This window comes from Gallus gallus, chromosome 19 (genome assembly GCF_016699485.2).
Source record: "Gallus gallus isolate bGalGal1 chromosome 19, bGalGal1.mat.broiler.GRCg7b, whole genome shotgun sequence".
NCBI classification, from domain to species: domain Eukaryota; kingdom Metazoa; phylum Chordata; class Aves; order Galliformes; family Phasianidae; genus Gallus; species Gallus gallus.
In genome coordinates, this window is record NC_052550.1 from 702,041 (window position 1) to 719,009 (window position 16,969).

General features: G+C 62.1%; 1 protein-coding gene across 6 annotated transcripts; it reads right to left on the reverse strand.

Moving 5' to 3' along the window:
• Positions 1–82: 82 nt before the first annotated feature.
• Positions 83–15,270, reverse strand: MLXIPL (MLX interacting protein like). 6 transcript variants are annotated; one of them, XM_015295652.4, is made up of 17 exons: positions 14,794–15,270; positions 11,360–11,466; positions 11,125–11,207; positions 10,770–10,859; positions 10,052–10,096; positions 9,610–9,808; positions 9,203–9,283; positions 4,973–5,115; positions 4,309–4,894; positions 3,986–4,059; positions 3,449–3,623; positions 2,760–2,872; positions 2,484–2,636; positions 2,163–2,290; positions 1,717–1,840; positions 507–636; positions 83–351 (listed from the first exon to the last, which is right to left on the reverse strand). In XM_015295652.4, exons 1-17 carry the CDS (start codon positions 15,087–15,089, stop codon positions 242–244), a joined length of 2,637 nt encoding a protein of 878 aa, XP_015151138.2. In that variant the 5' UTR covers positions 15,090–15,270; the 3' UTR covers positions 83–241. The 6 variants fall into 6 exon arrangements, with proteins under 6 accessions (XP_015151138.2, XP_015151135.2, NP_001385106.1 ...); XM_015295649.4 differs by having other exon boundaries at positions 3,449–3,620; positions 4,309–5,115; NM_001398177.1 differs by having other exon boundaries at positions 2,484–2,603; positions 4,309–5,115.
• Between the last annotated feature and the right edge of the window lie 1,699 nt (positions 15,271–16,969).

A 16,969-nucleotide genomic window follows, 5' to 3' on the forward strand; every position in this document is an offset into this window, starting at 1 on the left:
CCGCCCCTTTCCCCTCGCGCCTCTCCCACCCGCCCGCCCCGCCCCGCCCCGCCCCGCGCGTTCGGAAGGAGGAGCGGCGCGGTGCGGCGTTCTGAGGACTTTATGGTGCGGACGCCGCTGAGATCCGCGAGCGCTGCGTGGGTGTTACGGTGGCACCTCCGTCCCTCCCTCCCTCCCACCCTCCCGTTCCCGAACTGCTCCGCTGTCTCTCGTCGGTGCTGCCCGACCCGGGCCCTGGGCGCTAGGAGGGGCCGCCTCCGGCCGCTGCCCGCGCCGCCTGCTCGGGAACGCGGGCGGGATCGCTGAGGATGGAGGTAGAGATGCTCAGCTGCCGCAGGGAGCTCAGGATGGCTGCGGAGAGACGCGGAGACGTCAGGGCCCGGCCCGGGGCGGGCGGCAGTCCCCGGTCTCGCCGCAGCCTCGGCACGGGCGGAAGAACCGAGCAGTGCCCGTGCCGGGGCCTCCGGCTTCCACCGGGAGCGGCGGGGCCGCACGGAGCCACGTACAGGGCCGAAGCGCCGGGAGGGAGCAGTGCTGCTCCAGCCAGGACAGGGACGTCTGCGTGAGGCACTCCATGCTGGTCGTGGACACCATGCCGTTGAAGGACTCAAAGAGGGGCCGGATGATGACGCCGAACTGTTGGGAGCGGAGCGGTTAAGGAGAAGTGTCGTGATGGCTGTGGTGCCCTGCCTGGCGCGAACGGCCCTCTCCCGCCTGCAGTGCAGCTGCGCTGGGTGCCCTGTGCTGCTCGGAGGGCACCAGGGTGGCAGGGGTGTCCCTGCACCCCACCTGGTGCTCCCAGGCCAGGAACCGCAGTGTGTGGAGAACCAGGGGCAGAATGGCACAGCCCATGTTGTGGCCAGGGCTGCTCCAACGCAGGACAGCTCTTCTAAACCAGGCCTAGAGCCACCTCCTGCCACGTCCTCTGCAGGTGCCTGAGAGCAGGGCGCAGCACCCAGCACGTGTGCTCCCCTGGGTGCACCCAGTGCTGGGGATGGTGACTGTGCGTGCAGTAATCCCCAGCAGGTGCCTCCACCATACCCGTGTCCTGGGATCGGCTTCAGTACCCTCACTGTACTGTGGAAAGAACCCCATTGCTCTCCCAAAACCTGTGTCAGGGGCACCTTGCCACTGTCTGCGTGTTCGTGGGTGGTGGGGGCTGCCTGTGCCTCTGCCACCAGGCAGTGTGCAGACCTCATGGTCTCTTCAGACTTGGCCGCAGGGTGTGAAATCCTCATTCATGGAGAAGAAGGCCCAGCTCTCTGAACACCTTGGCAGCCATTCCTTCCCCCTCCATCCTTCCAACATGCTAAGTCCAGACTTGTATCCAGCTTAACCTCCATTTTCCAGGGGGCACCACGCTGGCCACCCAGGTGAAACCATCATGTTCCTGGCTTTGTGTCTGATCCTTTCCCAATCTCTAATGGATGGCTGCTGCATCTCAGCTCCCGAGTTACTGGGAGCAATTGCCTATGTGGCAATGCTGAGCTCAGCTCTGCTGGTGGCTTCCCTGCTCCCCAAGGACCGACCATTTATTCCTACTCTGGTTGCTCTCTTGTGACAGAAATTTCTTCTTAGCATCTGAGCGTGTCCCCTCCACGCATCACCCACAGAGCCTCTTGAGAAGGACGGATCCCACACGGAGCTGGGAGGAGACAGTGGACCCAGTGTATGGTGGAAGGGGCAGTGAGAAGCCGGTGCTGGCCCAAAGGATACGATCCAGAACTTCCAGTTGTGCAGTGTGGAGGAGCGCACATAGTCGTCAAACATACTGCGCATCTGGTCGAAGCGCTGGCGCGTGATGGGCACCCCGGTGGCTGGCAGCTGCTCCTGGCACAGGCTGTAGGGCACAAACAGTACTGTGGGGCCTCAGGTAGGAGGCTGGAGCACACAGCAGCTGCCCCACGTGAGAAGAGGATCCCAGTGTGCTGCAGGGCTCAGTAGCTCTGCGTGTCTCAAGCAGGCAGTGTCTTGTTCTCACGGCAGCATGCCACACACAGCACCGTTTTTTGAGCATTGCCCCACAGCAGGGAACACATGAATGTGGGTTCTGGGCAATGCTCAGAAGAGATGCTGCAGCCTGCTGCCCCTGGCACTGCCGTCTGCCCTGCCTGGCTGTGCTGATGCAGGCAGCAGCTCCCTGCTTCCCCGAGTCCCCCTACTTGATTGAGCTGTTGAGCTCCTCAATCTGCTCCCGCAGCCGCTGCGCCTCATCCTGGAGGGCCGCCCGCTCCTGCTGCAGTTTGCAGATGTACTCAGCAGTCTTCTGCAGGGTGGTGGCCTTGCTGACCTGCGGGGTGGCAGAGGTGGGATGGCACAGGGAGCCTCTGGGGTGGCGTAGGGCTGTGTGCCCCATTGCTGTGCCTTGGCACCGGGCTGCAGACCCTAGGTACGACACCGTGCGTGCCGGTGCAGCCCAGAACCACGTCGTCACCAGGTGATGTCCTGTATCCCTGCATGTTCAGCGCCAGCTGTGTGCTCACCTTAATGCTGGGCTGGGCACTCAGCGTGCTCACGAGGCTGTGCAGTGTGTCAAAGCCCAGCTTGATGTTGAAACGTCTCTTCTGCTCAGCGGAGATGTGTGTGATGCGCCGGCTCTCCATCTGCAGGCAGCAGAGATGGCTTTGGGCCTCTCCCTGCATTGGAGACAGGCTGGCCCCAAGTGTGCATCAAGGGTGGGGGTGAATGTGGAGGGCAGCAGGAAGGGGGTCTACATGGAGAAGCTACCCCATAAAAGGCAGCCCTTGCTCCCACCATACCTTGCTGGAGTCAGGCCTGCCCCGACGGGATGGGGGGTGGTGCAGGGAGATGGTGGTACCGGGTGGTGGAGCAGCTCCTGGGGACACCTGGCCAGGCTTGGGCCAGTCACTGCCTGGGGGGTGAGAGAGGGTGTGCTGGGGACAGTGTGAGCAGTGCAGCACTGCCCTGGCTCTGGGGCAGCAAGCCACGTCTGTCTGACCACGTCTTGTTGCCCCATCTCATCCCAAATCACTGTCATTTTTACAAGAAATGGGAGCATTTGGGACATGAAGTTTTAAATTCCCAGCGGGGTGGAAGCCACCAGGAGAGAGTCCTGAGTGCAGAAGGGCTGTGGTTTGCAGCGCCCAACTGGAAGTGGAAATGAGCAGGGAGCTTCCTGCCCTAGTCTGGTTTCTGTGGGTGAAAGCAGGGTGCTTCCTGCCTTAAAACCAAGCTCTGGTTTTCAAAACCACATTCTGGCATTTCGCTACATTTTGTCTTTTCCTTTTTATGGTTTTGCCCCCCAGAGAAGGAGCCAGATGAAAGGTCTGCACCCTCCCCAGCAGAAAGAAATCATTTTCATTCAGCTGGGTAATTATAAGCCGTAGGAATAAAAAATAAATTGAACTTTCTCAGGAAAAAAAAAAAACTCTGTGTTTGGTTAAGCTCCCTGCAGGAAAAGGGGCACCCTGCAGGCACCCAGGCTCACCGCAGACCAATGTTGGGGAGAGCCGCTCCGCCTTGGGGACCCGCAGCGGCCCTGGTGCAGCACCCGCCTGCATCACGGGCACCTCCTGTGAAGGGCTGGAGCCAGGAGACAGCACCGAGCTCAGCTGGGCCACTCTGGGCAGGAAGACAGCAGGAACATCGGGGACACTGCTCTGCTGCGGAGAGAAGGCAGAGGGAAGCAGGAGGGATGTTGGGGCCGGCACCCCACACATGCCAGGTTTACACAGCCCCTTTGGTTACCCAAAACCCACAGTGGGACCAGGGAGGGAGCCCCACAGGGCTCTAAGGTGAGATCTCTCCCAGCTCTGCCATTTCTCTAACTGGGGCTGACTCCCACCCAGCCTCACTCTGAGCCTCCCCAGCACCCTGGCCACAAGCCCCATGTACATCTAACTCCGCTTTGCAAAGGGCTTCACACAGAGCTGCTTTCTCTCCACTCTCCTCATTCCCCAGCAACAAGAAGGCAATTCCCAGCCAGAGGGAGCAGTCCCCAACCTGGAGATAGGTGGGTTCTTACCGGAGAGGCCGGGGACGCAGGCATGAGCGCCGGGCTGTGCACGTGTGGAGCATCGAAGGCTGGCTCCTGCTTGGCTGCGAGAAGTCAGAGAGCAGAAGGGCATTTCCTCATGGGGCTGTTAGTGCTTGGGTGACATTTTCCTGTCCCACGGCGGTGCCAGCCCTGAGCACCAGCCCTGAGCACCAGCCCATCTGTCCATCTGCCCCAGGGAAGGCTGTGACAGCTGCAGGAAGCAGCCTACCTTTCCCAGCACCCCCGAGCACCCCTGCTTCCCTCCAGATCACCCCAACACCGCCACCCTCGATTCCCCTGCTGCCCCTCACCTGTGGCCAGCAGCTGGGTCAGACAGGCGTTGGGCACAGTCAGGTGTGAAGGCACAGGAGGGCCTGGCAGCCTCTTTGCCTTGGTGCCGCTGGGCTTCACCTTCGATCGCTCAGCTGGGGTCGGCCCTTTTGGGGTAGCAAACCTGGGCCCAGGTGGCACGGCGGGGGGCAGGTGCTGGGGCACAGCTGGGCTGGGGTACCCTAGGGGCACCACGTCCATGGCGTAGCCCAGGCCCGGGGTGTGCTGGGCAAAGCATGGCACGGACAGCGGGGATGCAGGGTGGGCGAGGAGCGAGGGGCTGGGCGAGGCGGTGAAGGGGAACTTGGAGTGGGGTGCAGAGGCAGGGGAAAACGGCGGCTGTGAGCCCAGCAACGGTGTGCCAGGGGCCTGGCTGGGGGCGGTGTAAGGGAGGCTGAGTGGCTCCGTGCCAAGGCACTTGCTGGGGAAACCGTACTGCAGCAAGGGCTTGGGTTTGAGCTGGGGGCTAAGGCAGCCAGGCACAGCGGTGAGGGGCTCGGGGGCCAGCGGCGGCTGCTCAGGGCCAAAGAAGGCACCGTGGAGGCTGAGCTGGGTGGCGTCACTGGGCTGTGGGGGACACGGCTGTGTCAGGAGGGGTGGCTCGGGCACCGGCGGCCGCGGGTCATGGGCCAGGGTCCCGCTCACCTGGAGGAGAGGGCTGGGTGGGAGTGGGGCATCGGAGCTGGCGGGCACGGTCCCTCCACTGCCATAGAGGGGCTCAAAGCAGGGCGGCTCCTGATAGCCCAGCGGCATCTGCGCAGGCAGCGGCCGATGGCCAATGAAAATATCTGTGGGGTGAAGCAGAGAGATGGTGATGGGCGGTGGGGGCCTGGGGAGAGCTTCTGCCCCTGGAGAGGGGGGTGCAAGGTTGGGGCATGCTGGAAGGAGCTGCATGCTGTGTCCGGGACTGACAGGGATTTGCTGGCCTCACGTTCACCTGGCAGGGCCGGAACAGCTCCTGGCTGTGCGGGCAGATTTGGTGCCCTGGTTGTGAAACATCAGAGCTTCACATGGTGGGAGGGAAGAGGCAGCTCACGCGCTCAGCCCAGCCTTGCCATGCATATTGGGACAGGAAAACCCGCCCAGGAACACCACCCAGGGGTGGAGACCCCGTCCCCAACTCTCAGCTGAGACCGCACGCTCTGGCTGCTCTCAGGGGACCGCGCTCTCCCTGCACCCCCACAGCCAGCCCTGAGCAGTGCGGTAGCTGAGCTCCTGTGCTGTGGGGCAGCGGCGGAGCTGTCTTTGGGCAGATGTGGGGCAGCCCTGAGGAGTGGGTTGCACTGTCCTGGTGCCGCAGGGGACAGTCCCACTGGGACTGCGGCAAGCGTTTGCCTCCCAGCCCCAGCGCTGCTGTGCGTGCTGCCTGTGGCTAACCACATCCCATGGCCTTCCCGAAGCTGAGCCCCGTGACCCAGCCACGACTCCCTCTCCCTTCCTGTCTCCTTCCCACAGCCCCGATGCTTCCGCAGGCCCAGACACCGTGGCACGGAGTGCTGCCTGCTGCCTGGGGCATCACCTCCCCACTGAAACACGCTCTGCGGGCACATCGCCCCACACAGCCCCGCTCAGTGTCGGGGGCTGCCAGCACTGTGCCAGCGCTGTTTCACTGCCATCAGGAGGGCTTTCCCTGCTGAACGTGACTGGGGAGGATGGGGCTGCTGGCCACGCATTTCCCCTGTAAGATAGAGTGGGAGCGCTGGGTGGATTTGCAGGCAGCTGCCTGACGGCCTCTGGCACGGGGTCTGCATCCAAGCAGCTTCTCCAGCTCATAAGCACTCACACCTCTGTCTGTGTGTGCTCTGATGTAGGCCAAGGCCCTCAGCTGCCCTCAGCCCTTCTGGGCCGCTACTGCCCATCCAGTATGCCCCAGGTGCCAGCCATGCTGCGGGGGCTCCTCCAGGCTCTGGCTCAGGTGCCTGTGCCTGGGATGCCCTGGCTGGGAGAGGCAAAGCCTCTGGGACTGACAACTTTCTGAATCTACACCTGAGGAACAAATGCACCTGCAGAGGGAAATGCCATGACCATCCCAGCAGTGCCACACAGCATGCTGCACCTGTGCTGCTCAGCCCTGACACGGCCCCTTCCCTCCCAGCCCCGCACACAGCGGCTGCAGCCCATGTGCCCTAGCTGGGGATGGTGTTCAGCTGCATACCCTCACAGGGACGGGCAGCAGCACTGCCACCCTGCTTCTTCCAGCCCACGGCTACAGGCAGTGGGCTGCTGTCTGCACAAGCACTCCCGTGCTCGTAATGGCCTCCAAGGCACTCAGAGCCTCCCAGCTCCACCGTCCTCCAGGGCAGCAGTTCATCCTCCTTCTCAGAGCTGAACTCTGCCTGCTCCCAGTCCCACCCAGACCGGGGCTGGGACACAGTGAATGCTCAGGAGCACTGCAGAGCCACACCTGCCCTCCAGGTTCGGCCTTTGGTGCACGCAGGGGCCCAGCCAGGCATGGTTGCAGCATTTCAACGGGGTGCAGCACCTGGCCCCACACTGCCCCCAGCCCTCATCTGTGCCCGTGCTGTGCCATCTCCTGTGCACACCATACCACCTGCTACCCACACCATGCCATCTCCTTTGCACTCTGTGCCATCTCCGGCTGCCAGCACTAAAGCTATGCATGCATTCACAGGCGTTTCTGATGCCCGGCTCTGCAGATTCGATTCCTCTTGTGTCACTTGCTGTGCAGCCACAGCGGGTGGTGGATACTGCCCGGCACAACAGCTGGCAGCCCCCTGCCCCTCCACCTCCTCCGTCCCTTCCCCACCCTGCAGCTCTCGCCCATGCTCCTCTCCGCTCACGTTGCCCCGACCCACTGCCAAGCTGTGCAGTGCAGCCAGGGCACGGTGCCGCCGGGGGGATGAGAGCCCCTGTGGTCAGCACACCGTCCCTTCGGCATTCTGCTCCAGTACCGGGCTGCCCTCCAAAGAGACCCCTGTTACAGAGCCTGCTCCCGAGGCTGGGACACTCCATTGTTGGCCCTTGGCTCTGGGAAAGCACAGCAGTGCCGCGGGATGATGCTGCCCCATCAGCCTGGCCCCAGGGCCCCAGTGAGCAGTGCGGTCCTACCTGGAATGCAGTGCCAGCAGCACTCAGGCACTGGGCTGGGCTGCTCCCTTGCCTCTGCCATCAGGACTTCTCCATCTGCCCCACAGTGTGCTCTGGCACCCACTGAAGACACGACGTGGTTCCTCATTTGGGGATTAGCTTGTGCTTCCTGACTGACAGGCACCGAGCTCGGTGACAGTCCCCAGACGCAGCGATGGCCCCGTGACCCCACAGGAGCCCTGAGTCCCCGCTCGGCCCTGTTGGCCTTGTCTGTGAGGCACAGACCCAGGATCCAAAAGCCCTGCACACACTGGCAGCAAAAGTGGCCGTGGGGACATCACTCGGTGCTGGGGGCATTTCAGCTCTGGCACACAGAGCCCAGCGTTTGGCAGCCCTCTTCCTGAGAAAGGGCTCTCCATCCTCTCAGCCCGCAGCCCCGTGGCCACAGCTGCAGCCCTGCACAAACCACACCTCCACCTGCACACTGTGCATCGCAGTGCCGAGGCTTTATCCCAGGCAGCACCCTGGGGAAAATGCTCATAGAAATACACTGCTTTGGATGGGCACCACGGTGCCAACGTGCCATTCCCTGCTGGGCGCCAGGCTGTGCCACACTGTGTCCACGCCAAGCAGCACCAGAGGGAACGCTGCCCACAGACAGAGGTACTGGGGCTGCTCTGTCACTGTCAGGAGGCGCTGCTCCAGGGGTCAGCACAGCCTCCCAGTGCTGCACAGGACGTGTGAGAGGGAGGACACTTCTCAGGTGTCATTCTGACCCCTTTGAGGTTTGCCCATGGCTCAGCCCACAGGGACGTATGGGGGCAAGAAGTTGTGAGGGCTGCACCCCTGGGCTTCCCACCTCGGCACACCAGCCTGCCCCATGGCTGCCCTTCTCCCCACCAGCATCTGGTCTTGCATCAGCCAGCAGCTGTGTGGTGCAAGGGCCTGTGCTTCCTCCAGCAGAGGGAAGTGGGAGGTGGAGGCGGCTGCGGCACGGCAGGAGCCTTGGGCAGGCTCTGTGCAGGGCACGGACGTGTTCTGAGGGCTCCTGAGGCCTGATGCTGCCTGGGGCCGCTTGCGGGGTCCCACCCTGCAAAATGTGCCCATGCCACTGGCTCCAGCACATCTGAGGCCCCCGGTGTGGCATGCACCAGCAGTGCCTGGCCCTGGCACAGCCTGCGGATACAACGCACAGCACGCATGTGACAAGGACGCATCCTGACTGACTCTACAGCACTCACGGACACCGCACTGCTGCAGCAGAGTGTGCAGTGTCGCAGGCAGGTCCTGGTGGTAGCACTGCAGGAGGAGGTGCTGCCAGGATGGCCTGCTTGTCCCCTGCTTGCCCCTCAGCAGCCCTCTGCCTGTCCTGGACACCAGTGACACTTCTGTTTTTCAAGGCCAACCTGGCAGGGACCATGACCCGTCCTCCAAAGACGTAGCACAGCCCATCGTGGGGTCCAAGCGCCCACCAAAAACTCTGCACAGGGCCACCAGCAGGAGAGCAGTGAGGACAGGGACAGAGGCACACAACCTGCTCCCCGGAGTTTTCCTCTGTCTGTGGGGTTTTCTCTTTCTCTGTCTGCAGCCAAGCCCAGGTACCTTCACACTCCTGACGCAACCCTCAGCTTGCAGAAGCCCCTTTCCGTGGCTCCCAGTCCCTTCCCATCCCTCCGCTGCCCTTGCATGCTGCTTTGCCAATGACAGCAGATGTGCTTTCTGGCTCCCTGGCAGCTCCTGCTGCTGCCAGGCCAGCTCAGCTCCGTGTTGGAGTGCAGGGTGTGCAGAGCTGCACAGATGTGGGACAGCAACCAGGCCAGCTCTTACCTGATATCTCCATGGTATCATCCAAGCTGGGCTGCAGAGGTGCCAGGTCTGGCTGGATCATGTCAGCGTTCCCAATATACGCTGGAAGAAGACAGAGCTGCAATATTAGAGTGCTGCATCCCCAGCTCCCCACCTCAGGGTTGGTACTGCTGACCTCACCAACAGCCACCCCAGCACCCAGCCTCACCCTGCGTGGTTGCACCCTGCCCCACAGCACAGCGCAGGGACCCATCCTCTGGGGATATCCCATTCCCACCATCCTGGGGCCTCATGCAGGGCCATGAAACCTCTGGGCAAGGCTGCAGCTTTTGGTGCAAAGCCAGGAGGCAGCAACGTGCCATGCGTGAGCTGTTTGCCTGCTCCTCCTCCTCCTCCAGCAGGAGCGTAGCCCCACAGGGGTCACCTACCGTCCTCGGGGAGCTCCTGGTGGGTGCTGGGTATCTGTGTCATGGTGAAGAGGGTGTCAGAGATGTCCGAGAGGAATGTGTCCAAGTCAAAGTGCTGCCTACCCCCCAGCTCCTCCTCCTCGTCCCCCAGAAGCATGGGCACCACGTTGCAGAAGAGCTGGTTGCACCATTTCTCTGTTGGTCTCCAGGCATCCTCGTCCTGCATGAGGTGGTGCAAAGGAGCCAGTGGGCACTCCTTGCAGGCAGCGCCCGTATCCCAGCCTGAGGCCTCCAGCTTGGCTCGCTGGTGCTCCCGGAGAGCCAGTCAGCACCCCAAGTGCCTCCCACAGCCATCACGGTCATCACCAACGATGGCTTTTACCTGCCCTTCTCCTGAGCTGCCCAGTTCAGGGATCCGCACCACGTCCCAGTGTCCCTGCCTGCCCTTCCCCAGCAGACTCACCTGCTTTGGGCTGGAGAGCTCTCCCTCCCTGCTGGACTTTCGGAGCTGGAAGGAGAAGAAAGGCTGGATCGGCCCCCAGCTGGGCTGGGAGCAGGGCAGAGCCGGGCAGGGTGAGGGGGCAGCGGGCCGTGTGCTCCTGCCCCTCGGTCACCTCCTGGCAGCCCGCAGGACCACGCTGCCTGCCTCAGGCTCTGGCCTGGGCTGCCACCGCTTCACATCTGCCTTCAGCATGCAGGGTGCAGCGGTGCAGGGCTGCACCCTGGCCTTTTCAAGATGAGTGAGGGAGGAGGCTGGCACCACGCTCCGCCCCGCGTGGCGGGCAGCCAAGGCTGGTGCCACCTGAACCACCACTAGATTATCACGGCCGGGAGTGACACCGGGGTGACACCGGGCCACCAGGCCTTGTTACACGTGCTGCCTGGCTGAGCTGCGGCTGCCAGCGAATCCCAGCCCGGCTCGGGCCCTGCAGCGAGTCCTGCTCGTCCCACTGCGGCACGTGCCCTGCAGGTGCACTGACAAGCCCAGCCTTGGCTGAGCAGCACACCGGGCAGAGCCAGCCTGATCCGGGCTGCCGGAGCGCGCCGCGGCACTGCGCATGGCCGGGGATGGGGCCCGCGAAAGCTCCTCCACCATCACCGTGGGGAGAACCGTCAGCTCTGCTTTGGGCACGCCGACGTACCGCACCACCGCCAGGAGCAGCAGGGGCAGAGCCACTCACCCGCTTCTTGTAGTAGGTCCTCCACTTGTGGTACTCCCTCATCACCACCTCGATGCGCCGTTTCCAGTAGTTGCCCTCCAGCACCACGGCCTGGAGGGGCAATGCTGGGGGTCACGGCCGCACAGCATCCCGAGGCCGACCCCCAGCCCCACACACACAGCCGGCCCATGCCTGCCCCAGGCACCCCGCAGACAGAACTGCTGTCCTCGGGACACATCACCAACAGCTTCTCCCTCAAACCGCATGAACACAGCAGGTGAGGATGGGAGCTCTGCTGCCGACGGTGTCCTCAGCTCCTCACCGTGTCCCCCACACCCACTCTCAGCCCTGGGTGCCACGAGAGCCCACGCCCTACCTCTGGTTTGCGGTGCTCATCAGCCTCTGACCCCTCCAGGGGGGTGATGAAACCACACACAGGGTTCTTCCTCTGCTCCACATCTGCTCAGGGGAAAACACAGTTGACTTTGTCCGCAGCTCCCTCCATGCGCAGGGGAGGGTACCCGTGTGTCTGGGCACTGGTACGCTGGCCTGTGCCATCGCAGGGTAGCCAGGTGCTCGGCAGGAGGAGCAGGCTCCGGCCCCGTACTCACACTGGATGTACCACGCTCTCCAGATGGCATTGTTGAGGCGGATTTTATCCCGGCAAAGCAGCTGCTGCCCCTTGAAATTCTTCCACTTTGGTGACACCAGCTTCCCACTGCAACAACGAGTAGAGAAGGAGCTGAAGGGGACCGTGCTGGGACCCTGGGCAGCACAACCCCAGTCTGGGAGCTTCACTGATCCTGCAAGGCCTCCTGAGCCCCTGGGATCACAGCGTGGCAGGCAGAGGAACTGATTGCCCAAGGCTGCAGATGTGGCTCTGAGGTAGGAATCCCCATCTGCAGGGATCCCCGACCCTCCCCAGGTGACACTGGCTGCTCCTACGGCTGTACCAAAGCTGCTCCTGATGGGCAGCATCCGCACATGGAGCACTGTGTGTGCGCTCCTCCCCAGTCAAAAGGCTGTCCCTTAATGATCTCTGTGCTGCTCTGGATCCCATTGACCTCTGTGCACGCAGGGAGGAGAAGAGGTCGCGGCTGGGCATGGTAGGTGTGCCATACCCCATCCAACATCTCTGGAGCACCCAGCAGGTGACAGCAGGGTGTCCCCAGAGAGCTCAGCACCGCTATCGCTCAGCCCCATGTCTGCAGTGCTTCCGTCAGGGCTCCCACACTGCTGCTGCCAAGGCCCCGGGGCACCCTGTCCCTCAGCTCCGTGGGGCAAAGTGGCTTTTTTGGCCACTCTCCCTGCTACAGTCAGACACCACTGGGCTGGGAGGAGCAGAGACCCCTGTGGTTCCCCCAACTGCTGATGTAGGAATGCATTTGGGGGCCAGAGCTCTCACCCACAGGAGGGACAGGGAGAGATGCTCTGTGCCCACCCTGGGGCGCCAGGAAGGACCCCATCCCCACCGCTCTGGCTTGCAGAGGGTTAAGGCCCTGTCTCCGCACTGGCCACTCCACTATCAGCAGGGATTTTGAACTTTCCCCGTGGCACAAAATAAACAGCATGTCGTTACCAAGCAGAGGAGCCAATGGAAAGGACGGCTTTCCCCGGCACGTGGCCAGCTCCTGCTGGTCAAGGCTACCAGACACACTCCTCGCTGGCGCTGCCCACGCTGCCCACTGGCTTAAAGGAGCAGCCCAAGCCCACAGCCCCAGCCCCGCACTGCAGCAGGGTGTGTGGCCCTGCATGGGGCTGGTGGGGCCACAGCGCGGGAGTGGGAGGGAGATGCCTCTGGGCCTCTCCACAACCTGCTTTCTTTCTCCCGTTAACGATCCTTTCTGTTTTGGAGCTTATCAGGCTGATCTTTGCACACCGGTTTGCCTTGAAGGAGGCCCCACCCTTTACTGAAATTCTGTCCAGAGGAGATGGATGTGAACACTGCACTGAGCTGCGAGAGGACTGGGATGCAGCAGCACCTTGGCATAGTATGGGGGACCTGCAGCCCTGCAGGGATGGGATCACGAACCCCACCACCCGCTGTGGGACACAGAGCTCAGCCTGGCACTGCAGCCAGCAGCCCCTGTTGGCTCCGCGATGCGTTCAGCCTGCCCAGAAGTTCAACTGTTGCAGCCCCCGCTGTGCGGTAAAATGAGTGTTTTGCTCCCTGTCAACGCCAAGAGGAGGGGGAAGGAATGAGCTGGAGAGATGCAGGGCTGCGCAAAGGAAATGGGCTGTAGCAGGGGGAGAAGGCCATGGGATGGTCCTCCTTGCTGACATGAGCCCCCCTGGCCTTCCCACCACACGGGAGCAGCAGGCAGCAGCAGCAGAGCCCCTCCTTGTTCTGGGGCAGGAGGAACAGCACCAGCCCTGGGCGGGCTGAAAAGCAACCATTTCCCAGTCCCGAGCCTTCAAAGGAGGCTGAACCCGAGCTCTGATTGGTGTGACTCTCTTTTTACGGTGCTGGAAAGCTGCAGAAGGTGATGTCTGTGAGATGGAGAGGGGTAGCATGGAAGGACAGAAAGGCATCCATGAAAGAGAAGAACCAAGGGTGAATTTGGGTACAGTCTAATGGCAAAATTTCCCCAGCTGGATTCCACTACCCACAGCTACCCTTAATCCAGGGCCAAACAAAAGCTGCTCCCATGGGTACTGAACAAGGCAGCCAGGAGACAGTGCTGATGTTCCAGGCTCTGGGGTGGCCAACAGGGGTGCCATTAACACTTTGTAGCTGTTGTGGATCCTCCTTGCTGAGGACTTCCATTCAACTTCAGCTACGGTTTGGCACATTGACGGCCCTGGGGCTGCTGCACGCACTCTCGTGCTCAGTGCAGGAGGGAAAAGAGGCCCAGGAGGGGCCAGAAGACACCTGAAGGGATGGAGCCATGTCTGCAGCACAAGCTCTGGGTGGCATAGAGCTCCTGCCCGCTCTGTCCCCCAGCCACTTGCACCTGCCCCTCTCCTTTCTGTCCTGGAAGCTCTGGAGCTCAGGGGCACATGAAGGCAATGCAGGCATCTCCAGCCCCGTGCAGCAAGTAGGGCAAGTGTGGGGCTGGGACAGCAAAGGGAAGTGGGGCTACCCTGTGCATCAGTGCCACCCATGCATGGCACCCAGAGTGTCACCCTGGTGACAAGAAGTGTGACCATGGGCTGCGTCACTCAGTGCTGAAGCTCACGCTGCTCCTGCACAGCTCCGGTCTCACCAGCACCTGAGAGTGACCACACCGTGCACCATGCTGGGGGGAGGCCAGCAACTGAATGAGACCCCGTGTGGGTCTCAGGAGTTTTGCCCAGGAGATGGGCAAAACTTCCCACCTGTCTTGCTCAGGTTTTGTTTTTAAAAGGCATCAACGGGAGACTGCCATCCCAGGTTTTTACTGGGGCATTTTGGGAAAGCTGTGCCAACAGTTTTGCTGTGAGGTCCAGAGAGTGCTCAGAGCCTTCGGGTCTCGATGAAAGAGGGGACGTGGCGCACGGCCATGGGCCAAGGCACTAATACACAAGAAGCAGACGCTTGCTGCCACCCAGGTGTGGGATGGCAGGTCTCTGTCCCCCTGGGCCTGGGTGATCTGTGTGGCCGGAAGAACGACGCAGTCACCCATCTGATTTTGCTGGAGGAAAGGGGAGAAGCTTTCGGGAGGCCCTGGGCAGAGCACTGTGCAGCCATCCTGTCCAGAGCGCTGGAGGAACGTTACCAGTGAGTACAGCTCAGGGCTGGATGGCCAAAGGCCGAGCGCTGCAGGCGGTGTGCGGGGCGGTGACGACGGCTCTCCTGGAGGAGAGTGGGTAAGATGCGCTACGACAGGAAGAAATTCCCAGCTGGCTCCATGAGAGCTGCCCCAGCGCCAGCTCCTTCCCCCTGAAACCTCCCAGGACGGCATTCCGTGCGCAGACATCACATCGCATCCCGACAGAAGAGAAGATGGGGATGCCATCCATTGGTTTGCACTTCGCAACGGGGCAATTAGCGGGGCCGGGGCAGCACGACCTTACGGGTGGGCCTCCAAAGAGCCGGAGAACAGCGAGCTGCCCTGGGACTCACCTGTACTCCAGGCTCATGCACTCGAAGAGCCACGTCAGGGTCGGGTCAATGCTCCGCGGATCGGCTGCCGAGGGCTCAGCGCGGCGGTGACGCCGGTGGGGCAGCGCGTCGTGGTGCGGGGATGACACCATGAAGTGGCCGCTGTGGATGACCTGCGAGGGGTTCTGCACCGCAGCGCCAGGCCCCGCACCGCCCGCGGCCGCATCCTCGGGGTCGGAGTCAAAGTCAGAGTCGGGGCACGGTCCGACCGGGGGCTGCGCGAAGGGGCCCGGCAGCCCCAGCTGAGCCTCCGCCATCGCCCGGCGCCGTCACACCGCCGCACCGCCGGGAGCCTTCAGCCCGCGTGCCGACAGCGCCCGACCCACAGCACCGCGCGAGCATCCGGCGCACCGCACGGCCCGCGCGGGCAACGCGCTCCTCTGCCGCGGCTCACCGCACTTCGCCCGCACACCACGCGGAGCGGCTCAGCCGGGCTGCGCAGAGGTGCCCGGGGAGAGCCGTACTTATAGCGGCGCGGTGATCCCGCCCACGGCGCGCCCCGGGCACCGCTGCAGGCCGCCATTCGTGGGCTGCGGGCTCTGCAGCCCGGCTTGCCTTCCGTCCCCGCGGTGTCCGTCCCACCGCTCGCTGGCAGTCGGCTCTGTTTACCCGGAGTTAATCGTGCGCCGGCAGGGAGAGGAGCGCGGTGTTTACCCAGTGCCTCTGCCCTCGTGTGTCTCCCTGCACTTCCGAGGGAACAAATACAGATTAAGGGATGCAAACAACTCAAATTATAGCAACGGGCATCCAGCTCGGCGCAGCGCTCGCGGAGTCACTGAGCCGTGCTGCAGAGCTGCGGGACAGCCGAGGGGAAAGCACGTACAGAGATGAGGGAGAGGGGGACGGCAGTGCTGGGCCGGGTGGTCGCACACCTGCAGGTATTGGGGACAGGCGGTTCATTGGGCAGCGTGGTGATAGGACAGGGCTAAGCGTGGCTCTGAACTAAAAGAGAGGAGGTTTGGATTGGCTGTAAGGAAGAAATTCTTTACTCAGAGGGCGGTGAGGCGCTGCACTGCTGCCCGGAGCGATGGGTGCCCCATCCCTGGAGGTGCCCCAGGCCCTACAGCAGACCTCACTTCTGCTGTTTAACCAGAAGCTGTGTGCTGTTTTGTTTCCTGGTGCGATCAGTTGGAAAAAGTGGTAGAGATGAGGAATTTGGGTAATCAGAAGTGAGAATGGCAAGAGGAGGTTGCTCGTATCAGAATGCCCGTGTTCGAAAAGAGATTAATGATGTGGAAAGTCCTAGGGTTGCAAGGGAATAAGGAATAATTTGATAATGGTTATTCAGCACCTTTCAGAACACGAGAGCCAGGGCGACCAGGAAAAGGAATGGTGATTGAGTTTTTTCTTAGAATCACAGAATCATTAAGGTCGGAAAAGACCTCTAAGATCACCAAATCCAACCCCAACCCACCCCCCACCACATCCATAACCACATCCCTCAGCACCACATCCCCACAGTTCCCCATGCCACTGCATCACTGCTCTTTCTGAGAAGAAATTTTTCCTAATATCCAATCTGAAGCTCCCCCAGTGCATTTTAAGGCCATCACCTCTCATCCTACTGCTGTTACCTGGGAGCAGAGGCCAACCACCACCACCACCAGCTCCTTTCAGGCAGTGGTAGGAAGCACTGAGGTCTCCCCTGAGCCTCCTCTGCTCCACACTCACCCATCCCAGCTCCCTCAGCTGCTCCCCATCAGACGTGTGCTCCAGAGCCCTCACAGCTCCATTCCTTCTCTGGATACACTCCAGGGCCTCCATGTCTTTCTTGCAGTGAGAGCCCAGCACCGAACGCAGCACTGAGGTGCAGCCTCAGCAGGGCCGGTACAGAGGGACGGTCAGCTCCTGCTCTGCTGGCTGCACTACTGCTGACACAAGTCAGGATGCTGTTGGCCTTTTTGGGCACGCTGCCGGCTCATGGTCAGTGGGTATCAGCTCACACCCCCACGTCCTTTTCCTCCATGCATCTTTCCAGCCACTCTGCCCCAAGCTCGTGGTGCTGTGTGGGGCTGTTGTGACCCAAGTGCAGGACCCGGCACTTGGTCTTGTTGCAGCTCATCCCATTGGCCTCAGCCCATTGATCAGCCTGTCCAGATCCCTCTGTGGGGCCTTCCTACCCTCAGGCAGATCAACA